This window comes from Ips typographus, linkage group LG15 (genome assembly GCF_016097725.1).
Source record: "Ips typographus isolate SLU linkage group LG15, UJ_Ityp_2.0, whole genome shotgun sequence".
Lineage (NCBI taxonomy): Eukaryota > Metazoa > Arthropoda > Insecta > Coleoptera > Curculionidae > Ips > Ips typographus.
The window spans coordinates 3,008,126-3,027,040 of record NC_138436.1 but is presented as its reverse complement, the minus strand read 5'-3'; the positions used below and the strand labels follow the sequence as shown (position 1 = coordinate 3,027,040).

Below are 18,915 nucleotides of genomic sequence, written 5' to 3'. Positions count from 1 at the left end.
ATTTGTTCTGTAGTTTGTATGTGTTTTTTTGTTTTGCTGGTCGCATTAACTCTTAGTATGTGTCCGTAGTCGAGTAGAGGTCTGCAAATAGATTTGTATATTTTAGTTGCAGTTTTTGTGCTTATACCTCTGTTCTTGTACGTCAGGGCTCTGAAATGTTTAGTTCGTTTAATAATTTCAGTTCTCACATTTTGTGCATGTTTTGTAAATTTGAGTTTTTGGTCAAGTGTTATCCTTAAGTATTTTATTTCTGGGCTTGGTGTAGTTACATTACCGTCTGCTGTTATTGTAGGAGCCAGGGGTAATATTTTATTGTCGAAAGCAGTTCTACAGTTTGAATGTGCAAATAGTGAGTATATAATAAATTTACAGTTTAAACAGTAATAAGTCAGTGAGTGAAAGATCATCATTTTTAAAAACATTTATTATTTTTTACATGTATACAGATTTGCAATGAATCATTAAAAATTTTGAACATTAATGCCCGCTTTCCTAGATCTGTGCACGTCTCTGCAATTTGGCAGACATCAATTGTTAACATCGTCTTGCACACATTTAGCAAGAAATTTTAGAGAACATAGAAATGAGTTGACTTATTTACTAGGTAACTCAACAAAAGAAAGCTTTAGTTTTGCTTTGCCTTTTTTTCAAATACAATCATATTACATGTGCTAATTAGACTCTTTTATAGGTGATTCTGGATACCCTCTTGAGCCTTGGCTGTTAACTCCTATTCTCCATCCACAAAATGATAATGAACGTCAATTTAATATACGCCACAGATCAATTCGAAATGTTATTGAGCGAACTAATGGTGTCTTAAAACAAAGATTTAGGTGCATTTTAAAACATCGAACACTACATTACTCACCAGAGAAGGCAGCCAATATAATTTATTCCTGTGCTATTTTACATAACCTTTGTATTTTAAGGAATGAAAATTTAGACGACTACAATGGTATGCAACTTTATTAGAGAAAGCTTAAGCCAAACACGATTAATCCTTGTTTTTTGTTTAGAAATATTGAACAATGATAATGAAGGTGACGAAAATGTGGAGGATCATGAAAGGATAAACAATTTGCAGCAAGGGCGAATTGTAATAGACATGATAATACAAAATTATTTCAGAAATGTGGAAGAGGTGAACAATAATTAAATATTTTTTGAATAAAAACTTTTTTACCAATATAATAATTGATTAATTATAAAATTATGTTTAATAACTTTTGTAATGCAATACTCAACAGATTTATATTCTTTATAATATTCTTAAAGTTACACTGTAACATATCTAAGTTTTTTCTTAACAATTCAGTTACCTGAAGTGTTTCATCTAAAAAGCTTATTATTATTAGGGTGATCGGAGAACTTGAAGGAAACATAGGTACCGAAACATTTTTTTTGCCTTTTTCTACACTGAAGTTTCTTAATTTGATATCTGGGTTTACTTTTTGTCTTTTTTTTAAAGCCCAATTCAATAATTTTGGGATGTCCATATATCAATATCTTTGACAAGATTTCCAACAGGCTCTTTTCAAGATTTGTCAGTATCTCCATGACTGCAAGTCCACCCCCAGTTAACTCTTGCTCAAAGTGAATTCTCCTTGCTTTTGCCTTGACTCTGGACTCCCATTCATCAAAAACCTATAAAAGAAGGTATCCTGATGCTAAAAATATTGCTAAACACATAGTACAAATTTACCTACTCGTTTCCAATTTTCCATAGTTCTTTTTGGACCGCAATTTTCTTGATTTAATTGGAGACAACGATCTTTAAATGCTTCTTCATTTTGTGTTTTTTATACTGCAGGTACATTTCCAATTGTAGAGGACTGGTCCTTGCTTTCTTGTCTGCTACAAAGTTTAATGTAACAGTTTGTATCATAATACTTATTTATTCCAAAACGTGCTTACATTTAAAATAACCTGGATAAGCAAAATTTGTATTTATTTTTAGCAAGGGTTATTAGACCAAGCAAAAGCACTGGATTAAAATAAAATAAATAAAAACTGCAACAAATATGTTATATAATTTATTTTGAACTTAATTGAAACTTTATTTTATTTATGTTTTCATATTTTACTCTCTCGGATGGCATCAGCTAAATTGTTTATCGATTCAGCTACTGCCAGAATGGAGTTTGATATTTCTTTTAATCCAGTATTTGTTGATTGAATGTGTTGTTCTAAAAGAGCTGGAAAAATAAATTCTAACTGTTAGAAACTAGCAAATAATTTATGTGTTACTGCAGCCTGAATAATAATGTTTTAATGGTTAAGTTGTTTTTTATCAGCCTAGCTACTTACATTTTGTATTTTTCATAGACCATAAAGATATCTTTTTGCTGCCAAACATCTTTCTTTTTCTACCTTCATTGGATCCATTTTCTTCCTTCATTGGATTTAAGGAATTTTCAAAACACTCTGAAGCCTCATTTCTATCTTTATCTTCAAGTATCTGATTACTGACTGAATTATTTATAATTTCTGTAGTTAATGCAAGCGCTTTTGATGTAATGGTGTCTTTCCTATGGTTCCCTTCAAAAACAAAAATAATTTGTTTTTAGTTTAGTTTTAGTTAGATGCAACACTATCATGCATGTACACATTTTACAAAGTCATACTATTATTTATAAAGTGCTTAACATACTAACAAAACAGACCCTCTTGACCAAAAAAAGGGTAATTCTTAATATCCCTAAAAAATATGCCAAAAACCTCTACGAAATCATAAACTTGATATCAAAGTTGCAAAGAAGTCAACTTAATTCTAATTGATTCTTTAAGAGACAGGCTAGTGTGTTGAGTCCTTTAAATCAAATAGACTCTTTGACTTATTCTCTATGTTAGTAATGACATCCAGCATTAAAAAAAAATTGTATTCTACTACTAACATTAAATCACAAAAACTTATAAAACTCACCAGCCACTGCAATACCTAGTTCGGGTATTTCTTGGATTCCACCAGGGAAAATATAAAGTCCAGTTAAATTGACACATTTTTTTTTCTACATCAGATAGTTCCGCATTATTCCGAATTTTTGCTTTTATGTGGGATTTCCATTCAATGAAGGCCTAAAATTTCATAGTCTATTTTACTAATAGGCTCTATAATATAAATGAATCAGACAGATACAATACAATACAGGTACATGTGAAATTGCAATAAAAGTCTTAACTACTGTAAATTATATACCTTTTTCCATTGTTCACCAGTTTTTTGGGTACCTCCAATAGAATTTATAGCTTTTGCAGCTTTTTCCCAAGATTGTCTTTTTAAATCTGGGGTACCTTTTCCCCAATTTAAAACCTCAGAACTTTCTACCTCAGTTAGAAGTTGAATATATTGCTGTCTTGCGGCTTTCTTAGACATATCTAAAATTGATTTAAAAATTAAGTTTGGTACTTTATCCTAATTTTGAATTAAGTACTTACTGTTGCCGGGAAAAAAACTGAAAAACACCTGTGGCGGTGTTGCCTACCGTCTCGTTCGTTTCTTTACTCGGAGTAGGTTAGTGTCGAAGTATCTGTCCGTGTTGGGCAAGATAATAATGACAGACGACTTAGGTTATTTTTTATTTGACATTGCACATTTTTCCCGGTTATTTGAGAATAGAGAAGAGACAGTGTCGGGCAAGTGAACAAAATGGTTGTCGGTTATCGTGCTAGTTCCTAGTTTTTCGGTTTTTCTCATATCACAGCGGTGTATTTAGTCTTAAGCATGCTGGAAATGTTCCATTAATGGCAGACTATCAACAAGCAATGAATAAATGCAATTCGGTTTATTCAAAAAGCAAAATGGTGGTGTTTTATTGATATGATCCGTTCCCCACATGGTCACGTGCTCAATATCCAACGCACACAGCACATCAAAATCCGTTTCAAATTTACATAATTTGTGAGGTTAGGTCGGTACTGCTCCGTCTGGTTTGGTCTGGCCATAACACAAATGTAATATTGCCATAGTAAAGCTTGAAATTTTATCAATCAATTGTTACTTACAGTTTTTTTAATCAAATGTGCCCAAAAATTGAAATAGTGGTCAATTTTCATTGAAATTATTTCAAAATTGATATTAAGTCAATGGATTTACTGCATAAGGCTGAATATCTACGTATCAAGTACTATGATTGTAAAGAAAACATCTTTGTGCTGCTGCTATGTTTTTTTTAAACAATAAATCCAATACTTAATTAATCTAAATTTTTAGATATTTCGTTTCGTAGAACTTACCCCTTTCTATAAATATCATCTCAGAAGAATGTAATGCCTCCACTCTGTGAAGATGGACTAGTTTAATGAAGAGAGAGAATCAAATAGTAATACAAAACCACGGACAAGGCCTGTAATCCCTTGGGTGCATATTGTGGACTCGTGCATCCACTGTGACGTCACCCGGCGTAACGCATTGAGGAAAGAAGTTCTGCTGATAGACCATCTTGGATCTGTTATGATGTCAAATGCCAACTTGTCACTTTGCTGTTTTGTTTTTTTTGTTGTGTCATTTACATGCAGCTGAAATAATTATTGTATTTTTATTACAATAATCCAATAATTGGGGAAGATTATTCACTAAATTCAAGTAAATGTATATTTTTCAATGGTGATAATGCATACAACGCCTGCTAGCCCAGGTAAGATTACAATTGCAGTTTCGTACCTAACCTGAAAAAACTCTGCTGATGCATCTTTTGTATACATTACTAAAAATTTGTCTAGTCTGACAATTTTTTAAGGGTGGTTCAACTAACAAATTGGGCCTATTTTACAGATCTGTATCCTGTATATGCTGAATACTTCACTACTTTTCCATGTGGATGAGAAAATACAACTTTTATGAAGAAATTGACCTAAGCGAAAAAACAAATTACCCACTAAGGAGATTGCAACATATCAATCAAGTTGAAGAGTGCCATTGTGTGCAATGGTTTTTACTACTTACATTACAACAGTGAATAAAAAAGCAAAGTTTAAGGTCAGTATATTGATTTTATTTAAATTAACATTCAAATGAAAACCAATGCAGTTTTCATTATTGTTTTATGTTTAATAATTATCATTATACACTTTAGTAAACAACATTGCTCAACATTAAGTAAATATGTATTATACAATGTCTTCGTAAAGTACATACTGCATAAATTTGATGAAATGGAAGGGACTTAAGCCTAGTTTATAAAACAAAATTTAATTTTAGTTATAGTATTAATATTAGGACTAAGAATAGAATCAATGCTTATGACCCAAAGAGTTTGTAAAAAAAAATAATTTATTTTTAGTGTTAGTAATAACATTATTTTATTAACTTTTTTGTTTTTGTTTTGGGTTCCAGCTTAAAGAAAAAGGATTGCAGGTACAAGCTACAACTTTTTATTTAGTATTTACTATTTATGTACTGGCACTTGTCAGTCTATATGTTATGTAATAACCTCCATACACTTATTATTTATAATCACCTTCAATTTTTACAGTGAATACTAATACTTGAACTAAATTTCTCCACTGGTACACCCACTCTATAAAGTGGGCTGTACTTTTTCCAAAAACACTTGGAACCTTGTTTTTATAGGAGGTTTTGGATTCTACAAACAATTCTTAACATATTTCATGCAACATACTCCATACTGATATTCAATTGTTTTTAAACAAATGTCAAATACGCTTTTCAAAATTATAAGTCCCAAAACTTTTACGTAAAAAAATTGAAAAAAATTAAAATCAGCTATTCAAAATGAACTCTATGGACTGTTACAATAACCAAGACGGTTTATTATCTTTTTACATTTTTTTTTTAAATGTCATACATAATTTTTGAGGATGTTAATCTGACTTGGAAAATTATTGGTTTCAAATTATCAATATTTACAGGACAATTGTGGTACAAGTTGCATAGAACAATACTTAGAATTGGTTGTTTCCAGAATACAAATTATAGAATAATAAAGAAGTGTTGCCATTTGAAAGATTAAAAATATTTGAAATACTCAGTTTTTGGGCCCTGTATAATTTTAATTCATACAACACAAGCAGAGGTTAATAAAATTAGAAACATAGGAGTCTGAGAATTTTTGTCAAAAGTCTTTTTAATTTTATTGAACTTAGGCAGTATGCATGTTTCAAAAGCACTGTATGTAGTGTTATCTAAATGCACGTTTGAAGGAACAGTAATAATCTAATTCATATACGTGTCAATTCTTCAGATCAAATGATGGCTACGAAGTTACTTACATGATACAACATTTGCTTATCTAGTACAATAATTGTAAAGCAAACATACAGGGTGTACAAACTCGATGCATTGGCATTGCTATCTCAGAAAGTATAGTTGATAGAGATTTAGTTAAATGGAGGAAAAGTTGCGCATTTTATTGATAAATAATTTGGTAAAAAAAATTCAAAAAAGTTTCATTACATCCGGAGATATCCGACAAAAACCGGAAAACTCAAATTTCTATTTTATTTTTTTACCACTTTAATCAATGGCTCCTTCCGGGGGCACTTTTTTATGCTCTTCAAGAAAATAGTTTTAAGTTTTAGCTCCGACATTTCGTTTTTTAAATACCAACATCAACTTCAAATTTTCAAATACGGACCTCAACTTTTTATTTCATTTTTTAGTAGCCACAGACCTTCTGAAACTAATAATGTGTCACACTTCAAAAAAATATACCTAGTGTATAGTTGGATTTTTACCTTTTGAGAATGACGTCATCTTTTTACATCTTTGTTTCTCGCATATCAAACATGTGAAATAAACAATTTTAGCAAAAAAGGCACGTTGTTAATTTTGTCGTCCTGTCAAATTAAAAACGTTGACATTTACTGTCACTTTGATTTAAACGAATATCAAAGGTATAAAAATGCTGCGCTACAATGAGAAGGCCCAAATGCTAATTCTAAATGTGCTGCTTTTTTTTCGAGTACGAAAAGAAACAGTTTCCAGATGTCAACTGAAACTCTCATGATCACTCATTTTTCAAAGCATTTGTAGGTTAAAATTTGTGATCTAATTCCAGACATGCGTGTTTTTTCACCTGCTTGACGTCATTCTCAAAGGGTAAAATTTTGACTATACCTACTCGTATTATGTATTTGGTATTTTAAGATTTTTAATTAAATATATCAAATGAAATTGATATGTTGTCATAATGAGTAGATAATTTAGTTTAATATAATTTCATAATTAGGTTCATTGCTTCTTCGAAAAAGAGAGAGAAGTTCTTAGGGTACTTTTCATTTATTAAAAAAAAAAAAAAATGTTTTTGATTAGTTATTGATTTTTCGGATACTCACCTGTTTGAATTCGAGGTTGAGTTTTGATGAAACAGCTTAATCATATCAAACTAAATTATTTACTCATTATGATAACATGAATTTCAAATGCATATTTGAAAAAAAAAACAAATACCTACCTAAGTACACTAGGTATAATTTTTTGACAAGTGTGGCACATCATTATTTTTGGTAGGTTGGTAGCTACTAAAAAAACGAAATCAAAAGTCCCGGTCCGTATTTTAAAATATTAAGTTGATGATGGTATCTAAAAAACAAAACGTTGTATCTAAATACAAACATTATTTTCTTAAATAGCATAAATTAATGCCTCCAGAAGGTGCAATTGATTCAATGAAATTAATTTCCAAAATAATCAATAATAAAGTGATAAAAAAATAAAATAGAAATTTGATTAATTGTTTTTGTTGGATATCTCCGGATGTAATGAATTTTTTTTAATTTTTTAGCATTAAAATGCGCAACTTTGCCTCTATTTAACTAAAGCTCTATCAACTATACTTTCTGAGATAGCAATGCTAATGCATCTAATTTGTAACACCCTGTATTTGTGCAGCTGCAATGTTTTTTTTAACAATCCAATACTTAATAAAATTCAATTTTTTGATATTTTGATTATTTGAGCTTACCATTTTCTATAAATATGGTATATCTCAGGAAAGTAGTGCGTACATTCTGTGAAAATAGATTTCTAGTTTCTACTGTTCAATGTAAAAAATAATATAAAAAGTTTTAAGTGCATATTGTGCAGCCTGAGCACCCTACTGTGACGTCACGCGGCTTATCACTTTGAGGAAACAAATTCAGCTGATTAAGTCATATTCCATCTGTTGTTATGTCAACTAAAGTTCGAATTTGTCACTTTGCTTTCATTTTTATTTTGTTATGTCAAACAGATTCCCATGCAGCTAAAATAGTTATATTTTTAACTTTTATACAATATTTCAATAATAGTTGAAAATCATACTCTAAAATCAAGTAAATGTATATTTTTTGAAGGACATAGAGCCTGCTGGTCCAAGTAAAATTACAATGCCAATTTCAAACTTAACCTAGGCATTTAACCCTGCTGATGCATCATTATTACACATTTTTTTCGTCTGGCATTTTTTAAGTATAGTTTAAGTAACAAATTAGGCCTATCTTACAGATCTGTATCTGGTATATGCTGAATACCACTACTTTTTCATGTGGATGAGAAAGCATAACTTTTATCAAGAAATTGACTTAAACAAGGCTCAAATTACCCACCAAGAAGTACTACATTGCAAAGAGCAAGTATTTAAGCAAATATTTCTTGAATTCGTTTTTTGTTTAAAATACACATGGAAAACGAAATTAATGCAGAACGAAACGAAAAAGTATGAAAGCTGGTAGGGACAGTAGGGGTTGGCAGACGTGAAAAATAAATAAAATAATAATTAAAAAATTAAATTAAATTAATAAAAAAATTAATAATTAAATGCTTATTCAATTAACGAGTATTCTTCTATATCTTTCGTTATTCTATACATAAACTTTGAATACTAATTTACATAAAAAAACTAGTGGAACGAATATTTTTAATAACATTGTGGTTTAATCAGTTCAATGAAAAATCGATTTATCTCGAAAACCGTTTATTTTATCAAAATAAAAGAAGAGTACAATTTTTCGATAAAAATGTCAAGAGTATACATTAATGGCGTTTGCAGCTGAAAATAATGACAGCTGTCAAAGTTTAAGCAAATTTTGTCTTAGGTACCAGTTAGTTCCTGTCTTTCTGTTAAGACGAGATACCTGGTTTTGATATCAAATAGAAGGTCTTCTTTGATAAAACATTAAACCCAAAAATCATTACAATATACAAAGTGGTTCAAAAGTTACGGCCAAAACCGTTAATTGGAAGGCAGTTCTTTGGGGCTCGATATCTCCCTTAGGAGTGACTTTAGGAAAAATCTTTATATGAACAAATCGTATTATTTTGACCTCCTCGGTATGCTCCCGAGAGATTGTCATATAGTTATGGGACACCCTGTATAAAGGGTGTTACAAATTCGATGCATTGCTATTTCAGAAACTATTGTTGATAGAGCTTTAGATAAATGGAGACAACGTTGCGCATTTTATTGCTAAATAATTTGGTAAAAAAATTTACATTTTTTTATTACATCTGGAGTAAATTCCAAAATAATCATTAATAAAGTGGTAAAAAACAAATAGAAATTTGACTTTTTCGGTTTTGGTCGAAAATCTCCGGATGTAATAAAAAGTTTTTTAATCTTTTGTTAGGTATTTAGCTGAAATCGGTTAAAACACGTTGACGTTTTTATGTTCTTGTCGTAATATTATTTTCTTTGTTTCAGATATTCTCCCGGTGAAGCGAGATGCATAAAAAGTCGTACAGGGGAATGCTGGAATTCTTATTTATTTTACTAATAAACTAAAAATTGGGGCGCGGGTTGTGTGTAGTTTTATTTGCTATTTCGATTTGCTGTTATGCCATATGCAGCATTTTCCTATCCACAATATTTGGCAGCATAATTTTTATTTAATGTCCCACTAAATGGGGATGTATTACAAGAATTATCATTCCTTTAAATGTCAATCTACGCATGGCGAACTGAGTAACTGTGCAGAAGTTGACATTGGAATTGAACCACACCAGCAATCAGTCATTAATATCTATCAAACGTACAATTTATTTTCCTGACTGATCAACATCCTACAGCAAAATTAACTTTTTGTGTCTGCTCAGCTTCGATTTACATCGAAGAATCAACCTTTTATCAAGTGGGTTTTCTAAGAACGAGCCAGAATGTTTATTATTAGAACTTCAAAAAAACCGCGTCTTTTAATGTGTATACAAACTTAGAACGCGCTTGAAACACTTTTTTACACTCAAAAGTTTACACATTGTTTTATTTTGTACCTTCCTTGCGATTAATCTCTTTGAGTAAAACTTCTTTTCTTTGCTACTACGCCTTTTTATAAAATTTCAGTTTGAAGTTTATTAGATGTCAAATATTGTATGACGGATTTTTTGAAATCTGTGATCGAGATGGTTTCTTGTTCATTTTGTTTGTACAACATATATGTATGCGTTCGCCATAGATGTGATCAAAAGTAACTCGAAGGCGACTATCTTATCAGATAGATCGACAGATTCGTTAGCCCTGATATAATCCCAAACAGCTTCAGGTTTTAGTTTTACCCCTATTGTGCCCCTCACCTCGATCATTTTGTCAGTATGTTTACTTGACAGCATAAAAACATTTATGTTGTCTTTCCAATTTATAAAAATTAGACCCTCCCTACTCTGCTGCGCAAATATTTGACCTTTTTGAAGTTTCTTTAATACAACTGCTTTTGGCAGTGAAAAATGTTCCTTTTTAGTTTTGACTCCGTTACGAATCTGCAACAAACCTGTGTCAACTTACAAACGTAAGTTATGGAGGGCCAATATACCCGTTTTAATGTTAAAACTCTGACACCTTAACCGCTGACAAATATGAGAAGTTCGACGCAAGCACTCTTGGTCGCACTTCCCAAGCTTTAGTTGATAAGGTTTAGTATAAGTAACAGTGTACCGTAGTTTTAAGTGTCTTTATTAATCCAACTTTGTATCGCACAAGTAGTTGTTAGTAAAGTCCGCTCTTCATATTTGATTGTCGTTTTTTTAAAAAGGTTTTTAGTCGGTCGAAGAATAAAATTGGCGCAGTCGGTAGGATTTGCTGAAACGTTTCGACAAAAATCGCGAATAGTTCTGTTTCAACGGTTAATTCGGCAAATTCGGAAAAAGTGCTTCACCGCTAAACTTCTCGAAGAAATCAATCAAGAAGAGGAAGTCCAGGGATTCGAAGACACACATCGCTTTGTTCCTATTGGCAACCCTTAGACGTAGGAAGTCCAGGGATTTGAAGACACACATCGCTTCACTCCTATTGGCATTAGAAAATAAGTGCTTCAGGAATGAAAATTCTACTAATTTTGTAAGTTACAATTGAAACATTTTAATTTTGCTCATACATTTTTATTTCTATTGTTTTTGTTTAACGTTGTATGTATACAGGGTAATTCAAATTCGACCCTCACCATTGGGATCTCAGAAACCATAAGAGATACGAGAAAGTTTAAATTGGGGCAAAGTTGCGCAATTTAAAGCTCAACTAAAGGCTATTTTAAAAATTTAGATTTTCCGAGTACTTCCGAAGATATCCGAAAAAAACTGAAAATTTGATTTTTTGTTTTTATTTATTTCTAACCTTATTTGAAGAGATATCCCAAAACTAAAAGCATCTTTTCATTGCCACTTTTTCCTGGCTATTCGATGATGGATACAAATTTGCCACACGACGTTTCGTTTTCTGTCAGTCATCATCAACTTTCTTTTTTCTTATGGGCGCCATATTGGATTTTTAGCCCACCAAATAGTACGTTTTATTCTGATTTTAGTGATGTATAATAACTTATGATTTGCTTCATAAATAACAAAATAATTCAATAAAAACTATTTTTACTTTAGTTATTGGCTTTGAGTTAATGGGCCGTTTTAAAAAATGTCATTATTTGACAGTACTTGTCAAACACGATAATTCGGATGATCATTAGAGCGTCACTCATAGTTAAAAATGTATCTAGAAAAGAAACCCCCGCAGAAAATGTTATTATTATACAAGCATTGCTGAACTATTTAGGTTAATCAGAAAAAGAGATTTGTTAGCATTATCTCTAACTTAAAAGGCTTATTTATGTTTCCAAGAGTTTCCAAAGAGTCTTATACAGTATTTTATTAAATTTCGACTTCTTATATTAAAAAAAAAACTAAAATTACAGTTCTATTAAATTTGCACCGCGCCCCGTAGATGTAACATTGATGTTTGTTTGTTTACATCTGTAAATAGGCGAATGTCATTCAGAGTGATTTAATAGTTATTTATACAGCAAGTGACTTAAACCATTTTTTATTCACGAAAAGAACAACTAGGTCCACAAGCGTAGCGAGTGGCCTAAGCTCTTCGAGTGAATAAACCGGTTTAAGTCAAGTCACGTGTACACCTTTGTGACTAAGTATGTTCAGGCCAATTGCGTGTGACAAGTACTACCAAGTAATCTTCATAAAACGTCTCATTAACAAAGCTAACTAAGGTAAAATCTCTAAAAGCTCTAATGATCGTCCGAATTATCGTGTTTGACAAGTACTGTCAAATAATGACATTTTATAAAACGGCCCATTAACTCAAAGCCAATAACTAAAGTAAAAATAGTTTTTATTGAATTATTTTGTTATTTATGAAGCAAATCATAAATTATTATACATCACTAAAATCAGAATAAAACGTACTATTTGGTGGGCTAAAAATCGAATATGGCGCCCATAAGAAAAAAGAAAGTTGATGATGGCTGCCAAAAAACGAAACGTCGTGTGGCAAATTTGAATCCATCATCGAATAGCTGAGAAAAAGTGGCAATGAAAAGGTGCTTCTAGTTTTGGAATATCTCTTTAAATAAGATTAGAAATAAATAAAAACAAAAAATCAAATTTTCAGTTTTTTTCGGATATCTTCGGAAGTACTCGGAAAATCGAAATTTTTAAAACAGCATTTGGTTGAGCTTTATATTGCGCAACTTTGCCCCAATTTAAACTTTCTCGTATCTCTTATAGTTTCCGAGATCCCAATGGTGAGGGTCGAATTTGAATTACCCTGTATAGTTTATTTTAAAATAATTTTTATACATTAACTCGATGTATAGATAAAGTGCGAATTATTCAGTTTAATTTGCAAGATAAATGTCAGACTCTGAACAAGAACTTGACGAAATAATTAACAAGTTTAATCTTCCAAACTTTCGAAGTTTAAAAACAGAAGTTAAAACTTTAAAAAATAATTTTAATAAAATGGAACCCTCAGTTTCAGTAGCTCTAGTAACTCAAGTTAATTACCAGCTATTAAGACTTTATGTTGATACAATTCCTAATTTCGATGGCAATCCACATACATTGTCAATTTTCATTAATAATTGTACAAGTTTAATTAATGCTTTCTATAGACCAGAAGATGAAATTCTTAATAATTTTATTGTTAGAGCTATTATTGGGAAATTATCAGGTCGAGCATTGAGTTTAATTGGCTCAAGAATTAACGAATTAAATACATGGCAAGACATTAAAAGTGCACTTGAACTTAGCTTTGGCGACCAAAGAAATTTAGATTGTTTAGTACAAAACTTAATTTCATTGTCTCCAAGTAAAAATGAAACACCATACACATTTGGTATGAGATGTCAGGATGCACGTTCTTTGATCTTTACCAAGTTAAATTCTTTAAACTTACAACCCACTGATAGAATTTTAAGAATTAGAAATTATGAAGAACTTGCTCTAAAAACTTTTATTAGAGGTCTGTCAGGACAATTACAAAATAATATTAGATTGCGTGACCCCAATTCACTCGAAAAAGCAATGGCACTTGTGATTGAAGAAGAGAATTTCTTATATGCACAAAATAGATCAAATTCAATTAATGGACAGTCAACATTTAAACCCTTAACTAGAATGACACCATTAAATCAGAATTTTTATCAAAATCACAATCAGAGACCAACCACTAACAATTTTTCGAACAATCAAACACAGTTACCACGTTTGATGTCTAATTTTAATCCATTTAGAAATACAAATAACAACAATTACATGAGACCACCGAATTTTCAATACCAAAACCAACAACCCCAATTTAGACCAAACTATCAAAACCAACAACCCCAATTTAGACCAAACTTCCAAATGAATAACAATAACAAACCACCATTGTTTGCGCAAAGATCTCAATCCCAATTCAATCAATTTAACAATAATAATCAAAGACAATTCAGTAACAACCATAATTTTTCAAGAAATAATCCTCGATCAGATGAACTGATGGATACTTCATCAGGAAATACTCGATTCCAAAGACCAACCCAAAAATTTACTTCAACTGAATTACATCAACAAGACATTAACCCCAGTCTAGACGTAAATAATATTCAAGAAAATCAGTTCACTGAACCTGATTCCAATCCTGTTAATTACAATGAAACTTACTTCAATTACACTGATAACGAAGACTGTTATCCTATCACTCCTGCTTACCCAGCTGAAATGGAAAATATTAATTACACATATTCTCCAAATTTGCAGACTGATTTGTATGCAAATGTAGACTATTCACAAGAATTTATTGAAAAAATTCAACCATGTCAACCAAGTGAAAATTTTTCTATGACCAGCCTTATGAACGAGAAGACGTAATTAATCTAAACACAATTAACTCCGATTTACCATACATTTATATACCGGAAATCGATGCAAAACTGTTAATTGACACAGGTAGTACAAAAAGTTTACTTTCTGAAAAAATTGTTAATACATTTTACCCAAAGTGTAAATATAAAGAAAATTTTCAAATTCAAACAGCTCACATGATTACTTATCATGATGATATAGTTGTAATTCCAATTTTTCAAACCTTCAAAAAACCAGAATTAAAACATAAGTTTTTCGTATTCAATTTTAGTAATAAATATGATGGACTTATAGGTTTTGATTTATTTTCACAATTACAAGGAATATTAGATAGTAACAAAAAACTTTTAATAACACCTGAAGTCAAAATACATCTATTTTTTGAAACTGATCAACAACATGAAAATCAAAGAATTTCAAGGAAAAATATATCAAATTTATAAAAGAAGATTTGGAAATATAAATTCATCTAGATAGGCGCCGTTTTATTATGCAGTATATCTTCGTAAAATATCAAGCAGTAGAAAAATTAGTAATGTTTAAAAGTAATGTTACGAATAAAATGGAAAATAAGACGTACTTTACCAACAAAACGTGCCAAACCACACGTTTGATGATAATGCTTTATATAAGCTGGCAACACTGAGATTCATTCGGCCTGGTCGATTCACATTAGGAAATCGACCGTTGGCTTTCGGCGGGATCGAGCCGTTATGAAACGTTAATTTAATACGTTAAAATTACGTTAAAACACACGACAATTTACGTTATTTGGTGACGTATTTAAACAAATTACTGGGTACGTTGTTATACGTCTCTCATGACGTAAATATCCGTCGCATTAAGTAACTAAACGACTTGAAATTTTATCGGTACTTATATGACGTCTTTTATACGTGATTTTTCATTATTTTGCATTAGTTGCAATGTACTAGTACATTAATGACGTCATTAAAGACGTCATTTAAACGTTATTGGTATTACTACCTGGGTACCTACTTGGCTATTATTACTCAAAATCATACATTTCATTGCCCCCCCCCCCTCCTGTTTCAGTAAATCAGAAATTACTGAACCAATAGCTGTCAAACCAGCTCCGAGCTGCATCTGCTTTTGAATCAGACGATCGTCCCTCTTAATCACGGATTCTAGGATAGCTTGTTTAACCACCATGTTTAACTTGGGTGCTCTAAAGGCAATGCCTTTTTCCGGAGACGGGTATTTCAAAAGCAAACCGCGTCTCTTTTCGGCATCCAAGCCGTTGTGGATGACATGGACCCAGCGAGCTGCCACATCTGAATGAATAGGAGGACCACTACTATGCTCCAAGGTAACGTCATCCCCCAACAGCGATAAAATTTCCGGGTTTAGAGCCTCTTGAGAGGCCGGCTCAATGGAATTCGAACGAGGAATGGCTCCCAAATTCTCCATAGGCAAATCTAAACAGAAGAAAAAATATCCATCTAGAATGAACCTTGCAAATCAGGTTAAATATTAAATTGCCAATAAAGACAAGTACACACATTTTCCTGCTAAATACGATTCACTAACGCATAGCAAGTAACCTATGAGAAAAAAAAGATCTGTTGTAAAAAAACAGATATGTCAATATATGGAAAATCTGCTGTCAAAACAGATAAGGCCATCAGCACCTTACTCTATTATCAACAAACAAAAATAGAGAAGGAAATCTGTCATCAAAAACAGATGTAGCATTTTAAGGAAAAAACGGCTGTCAAAACCAGATATGGCCATTAGTGCCCTGCTCTATTGTCAAAAATAGAAAGGGTATTCTATCATCAAAAACAGACGTAGCACTTTATGGAAGAAAAAACCTGCTGTCAAATACAGATTACGGCCATGAGAATCCTACTCTATTGTCAAAAATAGAAAGGAAATCTGTCATCAAAAACAGATGCAGCCATCAGAAGTGGCGACCAAAAATAAAGCAGTTGCTCCTTAAAAAATCAATAAAACGTACTAACCTTGTACACCCACCATTACGGACGATCAGGTGACGAGGCGGCCGAGCTTGATGACAACCTTTGGACCCTGCGCACACAAGGACGGCGCAGGTCACCTGATTCTGAATCGGAAGAGGAACACGTTCGACTTCTGCGACGACGGTATCGAGAAGAAACATGGCGATGCGTCTTTTCTAATTTTCCCAAACGCTGCTCCAAGCGCTTCAACACCCTGACTACATCTTCTTCGGAAGAAGAAGCGCTCCTTCTTCTTTTCCTAGCAATGGATCGCGGCATTTCTGCTTAATCCACAACACAACTAACGAAAAAAAAAAACACAAACGGAAATATATTGATCGCGGTGATGTGACCGATACCACACAAAAACGAAGACTGAGGGTTGACGGCAGCGCGGGGTAGTCGGCAGTGGGGATGGGTTGACTAGGTTTGCTTTGAAATTTGTGATCGATATCGCATAAGCGGGGGTACTACATATCTTACTTATTTACGAGACGAGGCCGAATATAATATGTATTATACAGTGTCTTTGTAAAGTAGGTACTGCATAAATTTGATGAAATGGAAGGGACTTAAGCCTAGTTTATCAAATAAAATTTAATTTTAGTACCTAATAGAATTAATATTAGGTAGTACTAAGAATAGAATCAATGCTTATGACCCAAGGAGTTTGTAAAAAAAATAATTTAATTTTAATATTAGTAATAACTGAATTCACTTGAAAACCAAAATGTTTAATACCTAAAATTAAATCTTTTTGCCTTTTTCGGACCTGCAGTTTGGTAAACCCGGCATTGACAGAGTTTTCACATAATTTTATTAACTTTTTTGTTTTTGTTTTCATTATTGTTTTATGTTAACACAATAATCTCAACAATAATCATCATTATTAACTTTACTAAATTGCATTATTATTTCTTCACGCAATAGAATTAAAAAAAACGAAATTAAGAAGCAAACTTAGAAAGCAGGTAAAAATATGTTAGCAAACAAATTTGCCAACATCGATAATCAGTTGTAAAACAAGATTCGTAGGTGGCGCTTTACACATTTAAAAGTCCAGAAACGGACGTTATTGAAACGTCGGATTTACGAAGGTACTGGTTACAATCAATTGTGGACGTTTTTGAAATGTCCATATTTAGTCTAGGACGTTCCGATGTTATTCGTACTTTAAACGAACGTTTAAAAAACGTTATGTGTTATTAGGGAACACTTCTGCTTGCGTGCGCTATTGGGTGTAACGCATTTTCATGATTTTCCTGCAATAATATTGCTCCGATTCCATCTTTACATACATCTACCCTTAATTCACATCCTTTGTTTGGCTGAAAATATGCCAACACTGGTTCACTAATCAATTTCTGTTTTAGTGTTTCAAACGCTTTGTCACGTATGTCCTGCCAATCAAATTTATTTTGTTTCTTTGTCAGATCATTTAAGGGACGTGCAATTTTAGCAAAATTTTCTATAAACTTCCGGTAATAGTTACAAGACCCCAAAAAACTTTGTACACCCTTTACATTTTGTTGGCCTTGGAAAATTCTCAATTAAAACTAATTTTGATTTATCAGGAAAAATTCCATCTTTCGAAGTGGTTATACAATACCAAGAATGTTAATTTTAATATATTTATATTCAGATTCTTTCGGTTTTAACGTTAGGCTTGCACTTTGAAGTCTACTGAATGAAAACTTTACGTAATTTTTTCAAATGTTCTTGTATTGTTTTAGAAAAAATTATGATGTCATCCATATAAATCAGAACTTCCTTCCATTTTAAATCTCTAAACACATCTCCTAACTGTTGAAATGTTGCCGGGGCATTACATAATCCGAAAAGCATTACATTAAATTACCATAACCCGGGACCTGGAGCTGTAAAGGCGGTAAGTGGTTTCTCTTTTACTTTGACTTGCCAATAACCTGAATACATGTCTAAAGATGAGAAATGTTGGGCGTTTCCTAAATAAGTTAAAATATCCTCAATATTTGATCCTGACCACGAATTTTTTACGGTTACACTATTCAGTCTCCGATAGTCTACACAAAAACGAGTTTTCCCTGATTTTTTCTTCACTAATACAACGGGACTTGCTCAGGGCGAGTTACTTTGCCTTATTATGTCGTATTGGTCCATTGCTCTTATTTGCTTATCTATTATCTCTCTTTCTTTTTGTGCCACTCTGTAAGGTCTTGTTGGGATTCTCTTGAAAATAAAAAACTTGCACAAACACTAAATGACTTTTATTAAAAATATGAATTACAAGTGTCGGGGGACCGACCGTACAGAACTTGTCAAAGGACTAGAATGCGTAGAGCTGGCGAAGAAGTCGATTTTTATACCCCTTGAGATCTGAGAAAATGGGTA

General features: G+C 32.0%; 1 protein-coding gene and 1 long non-coding RNA gene across 2 annotated transcripts; one reads left to right on the top strand and one right to left on the bottom strand.

The window, feature by feature from the left end:
* Positions 1–2,023: 2,023 nt before the first annotated feature.
* Positions 2,024–3,981, bottom strand: LOC145738342 (uncharacterized). The gene is made up of 3 exons (XM_081993144.1): positions 3,200–3,981; positions 2,927–3,078; positions 2,024–2,541 (listed from the first exon to the last, which is right to left on the bottom strand). Exons 1-3 carry the CDS (start codon positions 3,374–3,376, stop codon positions 2,532–2,534), a joined length of 339 nt encoding a protein of 112 aa, XP_081849270.1. The 5' UTR covers positions 3,377–3,981; the 3' UTR covers positions 2,024–2,531.
* A 519-nt stretch (positions 3,982–4,500) lies between these two features.
* Positions 4,501–10,937, top strand: LOC145738245 (uncharacterized). Its single transcript, XR_014180656.1, has 3 exons — positions 4,501–4,637; positions 4,775–4,978; positions 9,642–10,937. It is a non-coding gene; the product is annotated as an uncharacterized LOC145738245 (long non-coding RNA).
* The last annotated feature ends 7,978 nt before the right edge of the window (positions 10,938–18,915 follow it).